The following is a 20,400-nucleotide window of genomic DNA, read 5'->3' on the forward strand; positions in this document are numbered from 1 at the left end:
ATACATGGCCTTTAAATAAGCTTTGAATTAAACAAAAATTATTCACCTTTTTAAAAAGGACACCCTTTTTTTAAAAGAATATTTTCCTACAAATATATTTTTATTGGAAAATACCCAAATAATGAAATATCTATAATTTAACTTTAGATTCTAAATTATGATGAATTTGTCTGCAAGTATTTATCCCATTACATTTACCTAATTATTTTAATTGTTTACCTGAATTATTTATGAAAGCTGTGATAGTCATCATTTAAAGTTATGGAACTGCCATTGCAAAATTATAACTGAGACAGTGAAAAAGATTTGACCCAACTGATTCCATCTTGCTTTTAACTTCCAAGCTGTCCTTGTTCATTCCTGGGCATAGGCTGAACTAGCTTTGGGAGGAACTTAGTTTATAATTTAGCTTTGAAACAAAGATGATAACGGTCCTTTCCCAAAACAAACCTTACTGCCTGTGGACCAGACTGCCTAAAACCACAAGATTAGAAGTTATGGTAATCTTACTAAATTTAAGATGTAGCTATTTTTTATTAAATCAATATCAATATCTTACTTATTAAAGATTATACAAGCAAAGATCATTTTGCCTTGGGCTGGGTTTATAGTTTTGTAACCCCTATGTCAGATTTTGACATCTTACAGTATTTGGCAGGGATAAGTATGAAATTGCTTGATTAAATAAATGCAAACAAAAATGTATGTTGACAATTCTTAAGACATTTCTAATATTACTTTACCAATAATTGAAAAGCTAGTTTATTTATTAAAGATTTTACTGAAGTTATGTAAACTTGAAAAAGCATTTGACTAGTCTTTTCTTTTTTCCTGATAAAGTATTCGATTCAAGTGCTTTTATTTTTCTTTAAGCCAATTAATTATATCTTTCCAGTAATGAAACATTGTGTACAAAACACATGCATAGATATATTAGGCATGCCAATAGAAGTACATCTTATAGATTAATGAAAACCTTTTTTTTTCCCCCTATGTTAGACATTCAGATTCTTGATAACCTATTTCACAATCCTAGGCAGTTTTCAGCTAAATAGACTTAAATTTGCATATTAAAGGAAACAACTCATGTGAAAATCAAATGGCAAAATTTATATCATAACATATGGAGAGAAAAAGTCTGGTGTGCTAGAGGGAGATTAAAGATGGATGCCAAATCAAACATAAAATTATAAAAATATTTCATAGTTTTGTATAAGGAGACCAATTTTATTTAGACAGTGACTACCTATCTTTTAACTGGATTGCTGAGCTCTAGGCAAAGCCCATGCCAAATCCTGGGTTTCCAAAAAGGGAGAATTATTATGAGGCTAGACCACATCATGTTTTCACAGTGCACGTAAAAAAAAAAAAAAAAAAAAAAATTTTAAACGAAGACATTTCTAAGTGCCTAAACGACACCCTTCTTTAAAAACCCAAGAGTAGCCTCTGTTGCAGTAACTATATTAGTCAATAAATCAGGTAACAATACCAAAGAAAGCAGTTTAAAAGCTGAACTGAACTTGTCTGTTTACACTCTTGGAGTTCCCATAGGGAAAAACAGCGTTCTCCTCCGAAGGGAGTCGGGTACCTTCTCTGTTTTCTTTAAGGAACCCCGGGCTATTATAAATTATTTTAGGCCCCTCATGCAGCAGAGGATACAAGAGAAAGGAGAGACAGCAGAAGTAAATGAAGAAAACAGAATTCAGTCAACTGAGAAGAAAAACACTTTTGCTCAAAAGAAAAGGGACAAGATTCTAGGAGGAAAAAAAATTAAAACATGAAGGCCTTTTAAATACAAACACACACAAGCACACATACACACACACACATCTTGGATGTTAGCTTTTAATTAAGCTAATTTTAACCACTGAGCTTCTTTTTAAAAAATATTTTAAAATCTCATTACCATATTTCAGCTAGGAAAAATTACTGCTATTTCAGAAGTACCAAGTATCAAACCAGAAAGGGCTTGATTTAGGAACAAAACCCAGGCTGTTGTGGTGGAAAAAATAAGGCAGAACCTTAGCTATGGAACTGCAGCATGAGGCAACAACCACTACTTTTGGTTTGGCCTGGCTAGCAGACAGGTGGCCTCATTATGTAAAGATATAAAATATATGTTATATAAAAGATATATGTTATATAAAATAGTTACCTGCCTTCCAGTGTCATAGAAGCAGGACAAAAATGACTTCCTTGTGTTAGAAGCAAGTAAAACTTCAAAAAAAGAGAAGTTGTACAGCAAAATAAACTTTGGATCATGACCAAACTTGAGATCAGGGATTCTCTGGAGGGGGTACTTCCAAGCCTCAGCAAATTGTCCTATTGGTTTGAGCCATACAGATAGCTCAAGCTAGTACCAACCACCAATAGAAGATTTGTCAAATATCAGGGATACCTCCACTCAGAATTCCTCTGTGGTTACCAAAATGTGAACCCTGAAAATCTGAGACACGCCTCAGTTAATTTAGAAAGTTTATTTTACCAAAGTTGAGGATGCGCACCTGTGACACAGCCTCAGGAGGTCCTGGCGACATGTGCCCAAGGTGGTCAGAGCACAGTTTGGTTTTATCCATTTTAGGGAGACATGAGACATCAATCAACATATGTAACAAACATTGGTTTCATCTGGAAAGGCGGGACAACTCAAACCTAGGAGGGGGCTTCCAGGTCATAGGTAGAGAAGAGACAAATGGTTTCAATCTTTTGAGTTTCTTATTAGCCTCTCCAAAGGAGGCAATCAGATATGCATTAATCTCAGTGAGCAGAAGGGTGACACTGAATAGAATGGGAGGCAAGTTTTCCCTAAGCAGTTCCCAGCTTGACTTTTCCCTTTAGCTTAGTGAGTTTGGGGCCCCAGTACATTTTCCTTTCCCATAAGCTACCCAGTTTAGGGCATTTTGTTATAGCAGCCCAAATGAACTAAGACAGCAATGCATCATGGACATCTTTCCATGTCAGGAATGATTGACCTAATTCTTTGAAATAACTGCATAATATTTCCTCACATACAGTTATTGTGACTTATGTAATGCTAGACATATTGGGGTTGTTCTTGTTTGGTTTTTTTGTTTTTTTCTTTTTGAGCTCTTCCCTATAACAAATAATGTATTAGTAAAAATCCTTGTGCATTAATTTTTTAAAATACCTGTGCTGGCATTTCTATAGATAAAGATGCCTGAAACATCTTTAAAATTTTTTCAGATGATCCACGTTGTCCCCCACCTCCCCAAAATAGATCAACTTCTTTTTTTAAAAAATGTATGTATTTATTTATTTATTTACTTTTTGAGACAAGGTCTTGCTCTGTCACCCAGGCTTGAGTGCAGTGGCATGATCTCAGCTCCCTATAGCCTCAACCTCCTGCTCAAGTGATCCTCCCACCTTAACCCCCAGTAACTGGGACCACAGGCATGCACCATCACAATGAGCTAATTTTTTTCAAGTTTTTCATAGAGACCAGGTCTCAATATTTTGCCCAGGCTGTTCTCAAACTCCTGGACTCAAGTAATATCCCCCACTTGGCCTCCCAGAGTTCTGGGATTACAGGCATGAACCACCACACCCAGCCTGGATCAACTTCTGAAGCATATCTGTCTCCAACAGCAGCCGTTGCTCTCCTGGCTTTGCTAAGAAAATAAGTCCCTTGCACTTAAATAGCCTCTTTACCTTGCCTCTGTCCCATTATAGGTTGCTCGCATTAGTTTTTCATCATTCCAATCCCATCTGCTTTAAATCTTCTAGACATTTACTCAAAGTTGCTGATTTGTGGATGGCCTTCTTCCCCATTTCCAGTGCTGCTCTGGAATCTAGATAGAGTAATCCTGGTGGTTTACTTCACTGTCTTGAACTAGAATCCTCAGCACCGTCCTACCTGAAAAATCTCATGAAGAATAACAGACGTAAAGTAGATTGATGGTACTTAAAATAAGCAGAAAATAAAAGGGTATGCAAAGCATGATTATAACCAAGGAAAATATTAATCTGTAGCACAATAGTCCCCTCTTATCTACAGTTTCATCTTCTGTGGTTTCAGCTGCCTGCAGTCTGAAAACGTTAGTGGGAAATTTCTGAAATAATCAACACGTAACTTGTAAATTGCATGATATTCTGAGTAGAGTGATGAAATCTCTCACCAGCCCACTCTGTCCTGCCTGGGACATGAATTATCTTTTTGTCTGTTGGAGTCACTTAGCAGCCTTCTGATTATCAGATCGACTGTAGTGGTATTGCAGTGCTTGTGTTCAAATAACCATTAATTTCTTTTTCTTTTATTTCATTTTATTTATTTTGAGACAAATATTTGCTTGGTAGCCCACGTTGGAGTACAACAACACAATCTCAGCTCACTGCAACTTCTGCCACGGGTTCTACAGGTGCCCGTCACCACACTCGGCTAATTTTTGTATTTTTAGTAGAGACAGGGTTTTGCCATGTTGGCTAGGCTGGTCTTGAACTCCTGACCTCAAGTGATCCACCCACCTTGGCCTCCCAAAGTGCTGGGAATACAGGTGTGAGCCACTGTACCTAGACCTCAGTTTCTTAATCATGGCCCGAAAGCTCAAGATAAGTGATGTTGACAATTTGGACATGCCAAAGAGAATCCATAAAGTGTGTCCTTTAAGTGAAAAGGTAAAAGTTATTGACTTCATTTAAAAAAGAAAAAAATAGCATACTGAGGTTGCTAAGACACATGGTAAGAATGAATCTTCTATCTGTAAAATTGTGAAGGAAAAATAAATTTGTGCATAGTAGGGTCTGGTATACCTGCAGTTTGAGGCATCCACTCAGGATCTTGGAATGTATCCCCTGCAGATCGAGGGGGACTACTGTATTCTAGGACTAGAAAGGAAGGGGAAACATTTTAAAATGTGATACATAGAATGCTAACTTTCCTTTGTTTATTCCTTATTGTTGGCAAAATGTTATTTGGAAAAAGAGACAAAAGATTAAAAGACAAAAGAAGCATAGTAAGGGCACTTATTTTTCCAAGAGATGTATATTCTTTTATATTCAGCTTCTTTTCTACTTTGTCGGATTGATGACACATGTACACTGTTTTCACAGGGAAGAAAACAGCCTCTAAAGTGAAGAAAGCTGAACCTCAATGTCTGGCATCTAAGTTAAGAGGTAAATACATGTTTGGCATCACCTCCTTTTGCTGGCAAAGGTAAACTACCAGTAGGGAATCACCTGAACTTGCACAGAGCCCATCTGCTTTGAAAAAGGACTCGCCTAAGAACAGGTGTAAGAAGGTGGCAAAAACGTCAGGGTTCAGGGCATCTGAACAGTGTGTGTGTGCTAAACGAGGAGGATGATAGTGGGTGTGAATCCCCAAATTACAGAAGTGGAATGCACTGCACAAAGGCTTTAAACATTTCTTATAAATCTATTCTTTCTCTTCAGAAAAATGGGTAATTAATCCAGAAGAGCCAAAACTAAATATTTTGTATGAGCTGGAGGTAAGAAATGTTTATCATGCTAACTAGTACATTGTTCTCATAGTAAAAATGGCTTATTCAGTCTTCAATTATTTCCCCTCGCCACCCCTTTCTCTGTTTAAATTTAGTTTAAGGAAGACTTCATAACACTATTCGAGCCTTCTCTAAGAACGTTACCCAGCATTGGACCACCAACCATTCTGGCATACAAAGAAGAGAGCTCCAATTTAGACATTAACTTCAAGGTGATTTTAATTCATGCTTTTTATTATTACTCTTTTAAAATGACATAAAAAATAGTGATTTGCACAATAGACAGTGAAAAGGCTCTAAAAGGAAAAAAAAAAAAAAAAAGCCAAAGAGCTCAATTACTTAGAATAGCACTTACAGTGACTGTGTTAGTTGCCTAGGACTGCTATAACTAGTACCACAAACTGGGTGGCTTAAAACAACAGAAACTTACTGTCTTGTAGTTATGGAGGCTAGAAGTTCGAAATCAGTGTTTTGGCAGGGCCAACATATAGGGGCAAATCTTACCTTCCCTCTTCCTAGCTTGTGGTTGTGGCAGCAGTTTTGGCATTCCTTGGCTTGCAGCTGCATCACTCCAATCTCTGCCTCAGTTGTCACAGCATCCTCTCTGTGTGTCTGGGTCCAAATGTCTCCCTTTTCTAAGGACACCAAGTCCAATTGGATTTGGGCCCACTCTAATGACCTCATCTTAACTTGATTACATTTGCACAGACTATTTCTCAATAAGGTCATATTCACAGGTAGCAGGAGTTAGGACTTCAATGTATCTTTTTGGGATACACAATTCAACCCGTGAGAGTGGCCGCAAAGCTTGGAAACAGGCCAGACGCAGTGGCTCACACCTGTAATCCCAGCACTTTGGGAGGCTGAAACAGATCACTTGAGAACAGCCTGGGTGACAGAGAGAGACCCTCTCTTTAAAAAAAAAAAAAATTATTATTATTTCATTATTATTTTTCGAGACAATGTCTTGCTGTGTCACCCAGGCTACAGTGTAAGTGGCACAATTGTGGTTCACTATAGTCTCAACCTCCCAGGCTCGAGCAATCCTCTCACCTCCGTGTCCCAGGTAGCTGGAACCACAGGTGTGCACCACTATGCCTCGCTAATTTTTTAAATATTTTGCAGAGATGGGTCTCACTATGTTTCCCAGGCTTATTATTTTAAAAAAAAAAGAAGAAAAAAAAGAAAAAGAACAAAGCCTGGAAACATGGGTGAATATTTGCCATATTTGGTCATGTGAAGGGACCAGTTAATTCCTGTACTTGAAGGGCAAGAGAAAGGTTACCTCAAGTAATTCCAATAAGATGGTGCAGCACCACACTGCCGCTAGAGGGGTGAGGGACTGACTGGTGGAATGGTTGTTTCCAAACCTGGATTGGATGCCATGGCCATGTGGAGAGAACTGCTCACTCCCCAGATCTGAGAACCCTTGATGACTTCTTCTTGGGCATAGTAAAGGTGCAGGTTTTTTTCATTAACAATAAGGGGCACGAATCATGCAAGGCAACACATCATGGATGCACGTGTAGAGATTAGTGGAAATGCCGTATGGATGCGCTGAGGTGGTGTTCATTGCTATTTTGTACAGCACATTGAGCTATGCAATCTAGTGAGGGGAAACATTAAGTATATCATGTAATATAATATCTATAAACATTTACTCTTTATATTTACCCAGGTCACTTTATGGTCACTCAACAGACTCTTCAGGCTGAAATTCTTTTTTCTTTTTATTTATTTATTTAAAAGATGTGGTCTCACTATATTGCCCGGGGTGAGCTGAACTCCTGGGCTCAAGCAATATCCCTATCTTTGCCTCCCAAAATTCTGGGATTACAGGCATGAGCCATCACTCCCGGCCCTGAGATTCTTTATTTAAATGTAGCACCTTCCTTTTTCTGCACCACAAAGGCTTGTATCTAGGGATGTCTCTGAGGTTATACTCTCCTCCCACAACACCCAGAGATGGGTCTTACCATGGGAAAGGCCTTGCGGCTTCTCCCCCAAGATGTCTCTAAACTTGGACGAGGTTGGCGCTTGGACGAGGCTGGCTCCTCCTGCTCCTCAGCAGGTCTTTCAGGTGTAGTGTTGATGCCAATCTAGTGCAGGGGTAGCAGCAGCTGGCTTGCCCAGCTCTTCTCTCTAGCACACCCTCTTCAGGTGAAGATCCCAACTCCCCTCATGGTCTTTTTGTTTTTGTTTTTGTTTTGAGATGGAATCTCACTCTGTCACCCAAGCTGGAGTGCTGGAGTGCAGTGACGTGATCTCAGCTCGCTGCAACCTCTGCCTCCGGGGTTCAAGCAATCCTCTCACCTCAGCCTCCCTAGTACCTGGGACTACAGACACACACCACCATGCCTGGCTAATTTTTGAATTTTTAGCAGAGACAGGGTTTACCATGGTGGTCAAGCTGGTCTCAAATTCCTGACCTCAGGTGATCGGCCTGCCTCGGCCTCCCAAAGTGCTGGGATTACAGGTGTGAGCCACTGTGCCCAGCCTGCCTCGTGGTCTTTTGAAGTATCTCCACCTTGCTTCACCCCAAGCTGAGGGCGAAAGGACAACGGACTGAGGGGTTCACTACCAAGTCCTTGTATGGAGCAGGTTGTGAATGGCTTGGTATTGCCCAGCTCTCTTTCTCCCCTACTCCATCATTTGATAGCTATCCTAGATTTTCCTCCATCATCTCTTTAGAGCAAGACTTCCCTCTCCAAGCATTCTGCTTTTAGCAATGTGCAGTACTTACTATTGGGGAGTTTCAGTGGCCTAAATATGTTGGACCTTACTCTGGGGTAGTGAATCCCTGGCTGCACTGGCCACCTTAGTCACTTTTTAGCCCTATATTAGGCATTTTTGCCAGTCTCAGAGAATGGTTTCCATGCCATATACAGGTGCCCTGGTGGTGTTAATAGTCTGCAAGTCATGATCTAGGTCTCTTCCTGGAGGCCTGTACTGAGGCTTGGCTGCTTACCTGCTCAGGAGCCTGTGCAGTCACAGACATGACCTCAGGTCATTGACATGCCACAGTGTATCAGCTCCACATTGGGTCAGCTGAGCCCCTAACTCCCAATCTCTCCCTTGTTTTGCCTCCCCTCCTCCTCCCTGTCCTGAATTACCTTCACAATACACACAAAATTCAGAGCTCCCACCTAGGCTCCCCTGGAGAAGGGATTCTCATTTATTTTAGAAAGTTGGTCATTGTGCATGTTGAACTACACAGTAATGTCAAGGTTTTTTCTTACTTGCCACTTCTTGAAAGAGTTAACGATGTTCAAATACCTTAGACCATTTGCATAAAATCCAGTGTGTGTTATCCTTGTCTCTTGCATCTAGGTATATAATACACATTCCCCTCCCCAACAAGAGACCCTGGTATCCACAGTGAATTCATTTCTGCAACTTTCTTCTTATACGAGGGAGGCATCCCGAAGACCACACACTTCCTAATAGGCTCAGCTGTGCTCTGGGGAATTGAACCAGACAAAGACCTGCAAAACACCACCTCAGGCTCCTCAAGCCTCACCAGCCCTTAAATGGAAGTGACATCACATCCTGGCACGTCTCATCACCACTGCTGTTGCATTCACTGACCGTGCCCAGGGTTGTGCTCCTGCTGCTCTCAGAGCCTCTGGGCCTCTTTGTAGGGACTTCTTTAATTTTTTCCTCTCTCTCTGAAGGATGAAGAGGAGGAGACATCACCCAAATGTGAATTTTGTGGAAGCGATCTAAGAGCATTTTTTTCTAATGTGGATGTTTGCTCTGAATCAAAGGGGCATGTAAGTTCTAAGGCAGGTTTACTGTGGAAATAGTATTATCTTTAAACATATGTAGTATTTTCTCTTGCATCTTTCCCCCGCATTACCATTTTTAAAAGAGTTAGGCCGAGCTTACTTTGGAAGGCCGAGGTGGTTGGATTGCCTGAGCTCAGGAGGTCGAGACCACACTGGGCAACACGGTGAAACCCTATCTCTACTAAAATACAAAAAATTAGCTGGGTATAGCAGCATTCACCTGTAGTCCCAGCTACTTGGGAGGCTGCGGCGAGCTGAGGTCACACCACTGCACTCCAGGCTGGGCAACAGAGTAAGACTCCTCTCCAAAAAAAAAGAGTTTTGTGTTAGCTGTCAGGGAAATGCAAATCACAAGCACAATGGGATACCACTTCACACCCACTAGGATGGGTATAATTTAAAAGACAGATAACAACAAGTGTTGATAAAGATATAGAGGAATTAGAAGCCACATATACTGCTGAGGGGGAATATAAAATGGTGCATCACTTTGGAAAACAGTCCAGTAGTTCCTTGAAAGGTTCAACATACGGTAACCATATGCCATCAGTTCTATTCCTAGGTTTATATCCAAGAAAATGACAACATATGTCCACACAAAAACTTGTACAAAAATGTTCACAGCGGCATGATTCATAATAACCAAAATATAGAAACACCCCGACTGTCCATCAATGGATGAATAAAATGTGGTATATCCATACCATGAAATATTATTCAACCATAAAAAGACATATGAAGTACTGAAACATGTTACCATATGGACAAACCCTGAAAACATTATGCTAAGTGAAAGAAGCTAGACATAAAGAGTGCCACATGTTGTATGGTTCCATTTTATAAACTATACAGAACAGGAAAATTTAGAGAGACAGAATGTAAATTAGTGGTTGCCAGAGGCTGTGAAGAAGAAAGGAGAGGAAGTGACTGTTAGTGAGGACAGGTTTCAGATTCTAAAATTGATTGTGATGATGATTGTACAACTTTATGAATATACTAAAACAAATGAATTGTACTTTTTAAATGAGTGAATTGTATGGTATGTGAGTTATATCTTAATAAAGCTGTTACCAGAATAAAAACTTATGATAGATTGTTATCCAAACCTTGTTAGTCATTTTTATCCCCTCTAATCATCTTCATCTAGGACTGATGAGATGAAAGTAACTTCTTTGTTTTCCAGGCCTCCTGCTGTATTGCTTTCCAAAATCTGATTGATTATATCTATGAGGAACAAATAAAAATCAAATCCCCTAAAGCTGAATTAATTGCTATTGACCCTCATGCAGCCCATTACAGTGAGGTCGACAGACTCAAGGCAAAAGAAAAAGCCCTGCAAAGGTAACATTGAGCCTTTGATACCGAAACTCATACAGGCCAACTAAATCGGAGCTTTTTTTGTAAATGAACCTCAGTTTTTCAAGATATATAATTTTGAAGATGTATTTCCTAGATTCACAAGTAATAACAGATCAAACAGACAAGGATGGCATTTAAGCAGCTGAATTTTGTAGTAGACTGTTTTAAGCTTCAACCACATTTCAGATTTACGCCTGATGTTTTGTGATTTTGTAGGAAACAGGAGCAACGAATGGCCAGACATTTTGCAATAATATCAAGGGAACAGACTCATTTCTCTGAAGATGGTGAGTTCATCAGTGCTGATCTTATAGACCTGCTGTACAACATCAGAAAGCTCAGATGTTTAACCAAAAGATGAAATGGATGTATTTTAAAAATAGTATTGGCCAGGTGCAGTGACGCACACCTGTAATACCAACACTTTGGGAAGCCAAAGTGGGAGAATCACTTGAGCCCAGAAGTTCGAGACCAGTCTGGGTAAAATAGTGAGATCCCGTCTCTATAAAAAATAATAATAAGTAGTAGTATTGAAAATTTTTTGTTTCTAAGTACAATATAGCCTGCATCCATCAAAATGGCTCAGAAAAGCTAGTGTTTCCAGCCATCTGGTTTTTGGAATTTTCAGTCTTCATCTCATTGTTATTATTCATTGAAATAAATTAGCAACACCTATAGAGCATTTTACAGATAACTACAAAGAGCTTTCAAGTTCATTGTCTCATATTTTATTAAGCATACTTTCCATTTTGTTTTCAAGCTTGGGTATGGAAAATCTGTCAAAAATAAGTCAACTTGGCTGGGCGCGGTGGCTCACGCCTGTAATCCCAGCACTTTGGGAGACCGAGGCAGGTGGATCGCCTGAGGTCAGGAGTTCGAGACTGGCCTCGCCAACCAACATAGTGAAACCCCCATCTCTACTAAAAATACAAAAGTTAGCTGGCATGGTGGCAGGCGCCTGCAATCCCAGCTACTCAGGAGACTGAGGCAGGAGAATCACTTGAACCTGCGAGACGGAGGTTACAGTGAGCTGGGATTGTGCCATTGCACTCCAGCCTGGGCAACAAGAGCGAAACTCCTGTCTCAAAAAAAAAAACAGTTGGCTTATTTTCTTCATATATTAGTTGTTGTAGAAGTCGGCTCGCTAGTATCACTGTAGTTCTGGTACAGTTGAAGAAACACTGCGTTTAGAATCAGAAGTCCTGGATTTATTTCCTTGCTTTTCTCCTTACAGGCTCTCTGATTCGGGGCAAATGACTTAATCTTTCTGGGCATCAGGCTCCTCCTCTACCACCTAGAGCTACTGAAAAGATACTTAGATGGGAGCTAAGCTATGAGGACACAAAGGCATAAGAATGATACAGTGGACTTTAGGGATTCAGGGGGAAAAGGTGGGAGGGTGTGAGGGTTAAAAGACTTCACATCAGTGCTCAGGTGGTAAGTGCACCTAAATCTCAGAAATCGCCACTAAAGAACTTATTCATGTAACCAAACACCACCTGTTCCCAAAAACCTATTAAAATAATAAAATAAAAATGAATAAAAATAAAAGTTGAACGGCCAAAAAAAAAAAAAGATACTTAGAGAGGATACATTTTTATTTATTTTTGTAACTAAATCCCTCATATAAAGTTTCCTGATAGCCAACTGTTAGAGTGTCAGTTCTACTAGAACTAAGGCCAGAAAGTTCCACTTAATGAAAATTGTCATTTTTTAAATTTCTTTCTGGTTTTGTTTTGTTTTCTTTTGTTTTGTTTGAGACAGAGTCTCGCTCTGTCACCCAGGCTGGAGTGCAGTGGCACGATCTTGGCTCACTGCAACCTCTGCCTCCCGGTTCAAGCAATTTTCCTGCCTCAGCCTCACAAGCAGCTGGGATTACAGGCACACGCCACCACACCTGGTTAATGTATGTATTTTTAGTAGAGATGGGGTTTCACCATGTTGGCCAGACTGGTCTCAAACTCCTGACCTCAAGTAATCCACCCGCCTCAACCTCCCAAAGTTCTGGGATTACAGGCGTGAGCCACTGCACTCGGTCTCATTTTTCTTCTTTTAACGAAGGAATGTTCTCATTTTTTGACAAAGGGGAATAATAAAATTTTTAAAGATGATGAAAAATTTGAATATAAAAATTTCTTATGAATCAGTGTATTTATATTGGAGTTTGAAATTTCATTTTAGAAAAGAGGCTTTAGAAAATTTAAAACATATATGTATTTCTATGTGATTCTTTTCCCACTAGATTCAAAGCGCTTAAAAACAATTTCTTATCAACTTTCTGTGGATATTCCAGAAAAACAGACAATTGATGACATTGTATTTGATTTTCAACTGAGAAACAGTAACATGTCCATCATTTGTTGTGATTCTCGGATAGCATGTGGAAAGGTAATGAACTTGTAATTTTTTTACTTGGTATTTAAAAAAAACAGTTTAACCTAAAATTATATAATCTTTCATGAAGCTTGGCTACATGATGCATTTAACTAGTTGTCAAAAAGAATTGGTACAGACTTGGCCTTTTAACTTCTACTAGACTTTATAACAATGTCTTATGTTTGGGTTAAAGCGTTTTTACTTTAAAATGTAAGAGTTGCATATTAGAGAACATTTGGAACCCTTAGAAAATTAAAAGGAAGGGAAGAAAATTACCAAAAGTCTCAATCACTTCTCCCAAAACATTAATATTTCAATATTTTCTAGACTTGCACTGCCCAATATGGTAGCAATACTACATTTGGCTATTTAGATTTAAATTAAATTAAATTAAAAATGTAATTTCTCAGTCACACTAGCCATTCCACAAGTCTTAGGTAGCTACATGTAACTAGTGGCTACTGTACTGCAGTGATGATACAGAACATTTTTCTTGTAATCAAAAGTTATATTAGCACTGTTCTAGATGGTTTTCCTTGCATGGGTTTTTGTTAACATACTTATATCTCTTTTTTAACTTAATTATAAAAACAAATTTTCCAAGACCAGGTACATTGGCTCACACCTTTAATCCCAGCACTTTGGGAAGCCAAAGCAGGCAGATTGCTGGAATCCAGAGGTTCAAGACCAGCCTGGACAACAAGACAAAACCCCATCTCTACAAAATATAGAAAAATTAGCTGTGCATGTTGACATGCACCTGTAGTCCCAGCTACTTGGGGGGCTGAGGCAGGAGGATCCCTTGAGCCTAGGGGCAGAGGTTGCAGTGAACCAAGTTTGTGCCACTGCACTCCAGCCTGGGTAACAGAGCAAGACCCTGTCTAAAAAAAAAAAATTCATAATATATAGCTTACATTAATATTATTTTAATAGCTATATAACTTATCATGTAGTTTAACCCATTTTTCTGTTCTTGGACATACTGATTCATAACAATATTTTGCTATATAAATGCCATTTCTTTAAATATCCTTGTATGTAAGTACATTTCTATGTAAGTATAGTCCCTCAGAATAGACTTCTCAGAATTAAATTACTGAGACCTGGTTTGTTTATCTTGGGAGACATAGAATTTAAGGGGTGAACCAGGCAAACTGGCTTGCACCTGTAATCCCAGCTACTTAGGAGGCTAAGGTGGGAGGATCACTTGAGGCCAGGAGTTTGAAACTAGCCTGAGCAACATAGCAAAATCCCATCTCTAAGAAAATTTTCTTGGCTGGGTGTGTTGGCTCATGCCTGTAATCCTAGCACTTTGGGAGACCAAGGTGGGTGGACTGCCTGAGCTCAGGAGTTCGAGACCAGCCTGGGCAACATGGTGAAACTTCATCTCTACTAAAATACAAAAATTAGCTGGGCAAGGTGGTGGGCACCTGTAATCCCAGCTACTCGGGAGGCTGAAGCAGAGAATTGCTTAAACCTGGGAGGCAGAGGTTGCACTGAGCCGAGATCGCACCATTGCACTCTAGCCTGGGCAACGGAGCAGGACTCCATCTCAAAAAAAAAAAAAAAAAAATTTTTTTTTTAATTAATTAGCTGGGCATGGCAGCACATGCCTGTAGGCCCACCTACTTGGGAGGTTGAGGCAGGAGAATCACCTGAGCTGAGGAGTTTGAGACAGCAGTGAGCTATGATCATGCATTCCAGCCTGGGTGACAGAGCAAGACCCATCTCAAAACAAACAAACAAAAAGAATGTAAGGGGTGTCAGTAAACCCAGGTGCCTGGCAGAAGTAAATCCAAACTATCTTTGGAGGAAGGTCACTAATTCAACCTTCAAATCACACCTACAAATTATTTTTCAAGTTCAGTTACCAGCATACAGTGAAAAATAACCAAGAACACAAGAAAACTTAACAATACAACTAAAAATCCAGAGGAATAATAATCAATAAGAAGAGACCTGAAAAGACTTTGGAAAATGAGGAAGTCTAACTGTGATCATGAAAATAAGAGATCAGCTTGAAGATATATGAAGGGAAGAGAAAACTATAAATAGATGTAGCAAATTTGAAATGGAAAAAAATGAACTGAAATGAAAATGAAAACTGCAACAACTGAAATGAAAAATACAACAATCAAAATTAAAAACTTGAAAGATGAGAGCTGAAAGCAGGTTAGACTCCACTAAAGAAAGAACCAATGCCCAGGAAGAAAGGTTGAAAAGAAAAAATATCAAAATTCATTATGAGGATTAAAAAAAAAGGCAAGAAACACAAGACAGAGTGTATGGTACAAAAATAAAATGAGAAGTCTAACATGCATTTATTCAAAATCCCAGAAACAGAGAAAAAAAGATAATCAGGCAAAGCTAATATTTTAAAGATAATGGATGATAATTTTTCAAAACTGATAAAAGAGACCCATTGACAGGTTTAAGAATCCCAGTGATCTCAAGCAGTATGAGAAAAAAAAATTCTAGACATATTATAGTGAAACTGCAGAAAACTAAAGACCGAAAACAAAAAAAAAAAAAAAAAAAAAGGAAAGAAAGAATTCTTAGAAGTAACAGAGGAAAAAAAGTTCAGGTTACATTTAAAAGAAAACAGACTGGCAGATAACCTCCCAACAGCAACAATAGAGGCTCAAAGACAATGGAATGTCTTCAGTGTGGTGAAAGAAAACAATGGCAATCTAGAATTCTATACCCAGTTAAAATGTATTTCAAGAAAGTGTAAGATAGGTCAGGTGCAGTGGCTCACACCTGTAATCCCAGCTCTCTAGGAGACCAAAGCAGGCAGACCACCTGAGGTAGGGAGTTTGAGACTAGCCTGGCCAACATGGTGAAACCCCATCTCTACTAAAAATACAAAGATTAGCCAGGCATGGTGGCACATTCCTGTAATCCTAGCTACTTAGGAGGCTGAGGCAGGAAAATCACTTGAACCCAGGAGGTGGAGGTTGCAGTGAGTCGAGATCTTACCACTGCACACCAGCCTGGGCAACAGAGCAAGACTCTGTCTCAAAAAAAAAAAGAAAGTGTAAGGTAAAGATAAGAGGATCACTTTATAAGATAAAGATAAAGATGATCACTTTTTAATTGACAAAATTTCAATCCACCAGTAAGATACAGCATTACAAAATATATTGTCCATATTAGCACAGCCTCAAAAATATATGAAGCAAAATTTCACAGAAGCAAAAGGAGAAATAAAGAAAACCATATTCATAATGAGATATTCTAGCCTACCTCTTCCTTTTTAGAGATGACACTCTTTGATCATTCTTTCCAGAGTGATCTATAGATCCAATATAATCTCAGATTCTAACAAGATTACCTATGTGTGTGTATTGGGGGAAGGGAAGTCTTGACAAGTTGATTCTAAAATGTATGTGGAAATATAAAGAACCTAGAGTAACCACAACACTCTTGAAGAAGAAGAGGCTGAGGAGAGGAGGATGTGTTCTACCAGCTATTAAGATCTATTACAAGATATAGTAATTAAGGCAGTATAGTATTGGGGCAGGATAAACAAGGAAATCCATATGCATAATAGAGTCCAGAAACAGACTCATGCATACATGAATATCTGATTTATGATAGCAGTGGCACTGCACATTGTGCAGGGGCTGGTTTTTATCTGCTTTTGTTCTTGTAGTAACATTTATTTTTAAAAAAAATTAAAATCAATATGTAATGTCAGATTTCTACCAGAAGGATTTTTATCAAGTTATACTTGCAAGGGTTAGGGACAATCTGTTAATAATTGCTAAGGGTTGTCTCCTGTTGTTGAAGCAGGGCCAAAATTTAAATTAATAAATGGTTTGTATGACTGTCTGGTAACCAGCTGATGTCCATTGTTGTCGTACTTGCGACTTTATGTCCAAAATAATTAAGTGTCTTTTCTTTTCTGTGGTGTACAGGTTGTCAGGAATGAGCTCTTGGAGAAGCATTACAAACATGGGAGCAAGTTTCTAACTTCATTTCCAGATGGGACAACACAAATATTGTATCCTCTTTCAACAAGTTATTTTTATTAGCTTTATTGCTTCAAAAAAGAGAAAGGTAAAGGAAGGAAATTCATGGCCGGGCGCAGCGGCTCACACCTGTAATGCCAGCACTGTGGGAGGCTGAGGCAGGCAGATCACTCGAGCTCAGGAGGTTGAGACCAGCCTGGGCAACATGGCAAAACTCCGTCTCCACAAAATGTTAGCTGAGTGTGGTGGCACATGCCTGTAGTCTCAGCTACTCAGGAGACTGAAGTAGGAGGATTACCTGGGCTCAGGAGGTAGAGCCTGCAGTGAACTGAGATTGTGCCACTGCACTCCAACATGGGCAATAAAGTGGGACCCTGTCTCAGAAAAACAAAAACAAAAACACAGAAAAAGATAAAGATCCAGCGTAATTGAAAAATAGAAATTTTAATTAAAAAGACAAATAAATAGAAAGATAAAAGGAAACTATAAAGAAACTATATTGGCTGAGCATGGTGGCTTATGCTTATAATCCCAGCACTTTGGGAGGCTGAGGCAGGAGGGTTACTTGAGCCCAGGAGTTTGAAATCAGCCTAAGCAGCATAGTGAGTTCCCATCTCTACAAAAAATAAGAAAATTAGCCACATGTGGTGGTATACACCTGAAGTCCCGGCTACTCAGGAGACTGAGGGGAAAGGATTGCTTGAGCCCGGGAGGTCAAGGCTGCAGTGAGCCATGATCATGCCACTGCACTCCAGCCTAAATGACAGAGCAAGACCAAGAAAGAAAGACAGAAAGAGAGAGGAAAGAGAGAAAGAGAGAGAAAGAGAAAGAGAGAGGGAGGGAGGGAGGAAAGAAGGAAGGAAGGGAGGAAGGAAGGAAGGAAGGAAGGAAGGAAGGAAGGAAGGAAGGAAGGGAAATACTACCCTCAAATTCTACCACCTAGAGAAAAGCTGATAGCATTTTATTACTATTGTTTTTTTAAGACAGGGTCTCACTGTAAGGCCCAGGTTAGAGTGCAGTGATACAATTATGACCCTCTGCAACCTCAACCTCCTGGGCTCAAGCAGTCCCCCCACCTCAGCATCCTAAGTAGCTGCGACCGCAGACATGCACCACTACACCTGGCTAATTTTTTTAATTTTTGGTAGAGATGGGGATCTCTCTATGTTGCCCAGGCTGGTCTTGAACTCCTGGGTGCAAGCAGTCCTCCCGCCTCAGTCTCCTAAATGGCTGGGATTGCAGGTGTGAGCCACTGTGTCTAGCCAGCATTTTAAAATAAATGGTTTTTGTTTTTTCCTTTTTTTTTTTTTTTTTGGCTATTCTGAATGCACTTCCTATAGGGTAGCTCTGCTCTGCAAAGAGCAGTTAAAAAAAAAAAAAACAAAGAGAGAAAAATAAATGAATAAACATAAAAATATGTGGTTTTTGTTTGTGTGTTTTTTGAGACATAGTCTCACCCAGGCTATAGTGCAGTAGTGGGATCTTGGCTCACTGCAACCTTCACCTCCTAGGTTCAAGCAATTTTCCTGCCTCAGCCTTCTGAGTAGCTGGGATTACAGGCACATGCTGCCATGCCCAGCTAACTTTTATATTTTTAGTAGAGACAGGGTTTCACTATGTTCCCCAGGCTGGTCTTGAACTCTTGACTTCAGGTGATCTGCTCGCCTCGGCCTCCAAAAGTGCTGGGATTACAGGCGTGAGCCACCACACCTGGCCCATGGGGTTTTTAAAAATATTTTCTCTATCTATGAGCATGTATATATATAAATTGATTCTTTAACTGTTTATTCATATTTTCTGACTCCTTTACATAATGAAATTATACAATAATGTTATAAATATATGATAATGCAATAAATATAAAGATACAACACCGTTTTCCCCCAAAAAACAGGTAGCAATACCATTTTATAACCACATAGTACTTTATTATATAGATGTACTATAATTCATTTAACCTATCCGCTATTACTGAACAAAGGTGGTTTCACAATTTTTGCTATTATACACAACAGCTAAATAAACAGCTTTGTGCATACTTTGTGGCATAGTCACCACTTACTTTCTTGAATTATATACCTAGGGGTTGAGGCTGGGCATGGTGACCCATGCCTATAATCCCAGCCCTTTGAGAGGCCACAGTGGGCAGATCGCTTGAGCTCAGCAGTTTGAGATCAGCCTGGGCAACATGGGAAAGCCCGTGTCTACAAAAACAATACAAAAATGAGCCAGGTGTCATGGTGCGCACCTGTAGTTCCAGCTACCTGGAAGGCTGAGGTGGGAGGATTGTCTGAGCCAGAGAGGTTGAGGCTGCAGTGAGCTGTGATCGTGCCACTGCACTCCAACCTGGGCAACAGAGCAAGACCCTATCTCAAAAAATTAAATAAATAAATATATAAACAAACAAACATATAGGGGTAGAAATTCTAGATGAATAATTTGGACATTTTAAAGCTTTGATAGATTTTGCCATCCCTCCATCCCAGAAAATGTATACTAGTTTACACACCCATGAGCAGCAGAAAATTTTTAATACCAAAATTCAGTATCTATTTCATAGAACACCAAGTTATTGATCGCTTGGACTTTCTGCCTGATGGCCAGGTCATTCATTTAATATTTACACTTTCTGAGCTGTTCAGATCCTCATAATATCTGAGGAAAGTAAAAACAAAAAGCAAAAAAATGAGGCGGCCTTTTCATGAACTGAGAGCCTCCCCTTGTAGAAGAAAGTCATTTTTAGTTATCGTTCCCGAAGTGTTTAATTAAACCCCAATAATAAGCCAGAAAAATGACTTTCACAGCATAGGAAGCATAATGAAGTTTTAGTTCCTTAGACCCTATGAGAGTGTGTAGGTTTTGTTTTAATTACATCAATAAATTTTAAATAACTTACCTGGCCTAAAAATTTTTTTAAAGTTTTTAGAGACAGAGCCCTGCTATGTTGCCTAGGCTGGCCTCAAACTCCTGGGCTCAAGTGACCCTCCCACCTCAATCTCCCAAGCAGCTGGGACTACAGGCTGTGTCTGTATAAAAACCATATAAAAATATAGGGCTTTCAAACTTTTATTATTAATCATTTAATGCCCTGACTTTATTCCTCTTAGCTTTCTTGAAGGCTGTGACTGATCTGCAAAATGATTTAGAATCAATCTTATGTTTATTTCTGGACTTCTAATCAGCCTGGATATGGAAATGAGTATTAACAGTTAGTGAATTATCTTCAGTATATTTTATTACTTTTGATGCTATTGAAAATAGAACTGCTTTCTTAATCTCATTTTTAGAGTATCCACTGCTAGTGTATAGAAATACAATTTGTTTTTGTATATTGATCTTGTAGCTTACAACCCTGCTGAACTCATTTACTGGTTTTAATACATTATCTTATGAATTCCTTAGGATTTTCTATATACAAGAACGTGTCAT

At 39.2% G+C, this 20,400-nt stretch overlaps 1 protein-coding gene across 3 annotated transcripts in view; it reads left to right on the forward strand.

The window, feature by feature from the left end:
- The window catches only part of ERICH6 (glutamate rich 6), a 44,975-nt gene that overhangs the window by 13,687 nt on the left and 10,888 nt on the right, over window positions 1–20,400 (forward strand). For 2 of the 3 annotated variants that reach the window (XM_021934745.2, XM_017955791.3), the window contains exons 4-11: window positions 5,068–5,130; window positions 5,407–5,462; window positions 5,570–5,686; window positions 9,149–9,247; window positions 10,446–10,603; window positions 10,838–10,908; window positions 12,864–13,009; window positions 16,918–17,003. In XM_021934745.2, coding sequence (XP_021790437.1) covers window positions 5,068–5,130; window positions 5,407–5,462; window positions 5,570–5,686; window positions 9,149–9,247; window positions 10,446–10,603; window positions 10,838–10,908; window positions 12,864–13,009; window positions 16,918–17,003 — 796 coding nt within the window. The remainder of the gene's footprint in view (window positions 1–5,067; window positions 5,131–5,406; window positions 5,463–5,569; window positions 5,687–9,148; window positions 9,248–10,445; window positions 10,604–10,837; window positions 10,909–12,863; window positions 13,010–16,917; window positions 17,004–20,400) is intronic. The other variant, XM_021934746.2, reaches the window with a different exon arrangement.

Source organism: Papio anubis, chromosome 2 (genome assembly GCF_008728515.1).
Source record: "Papio anubis isolate 15944 chromosome 2, Panubis1.0, whole genome shotgun sequence".
NCBI lineage: Eukaryota > Metazoa > Chordata > Mammalia > Primates > Cercopithecidae > Papio > Papio anubis.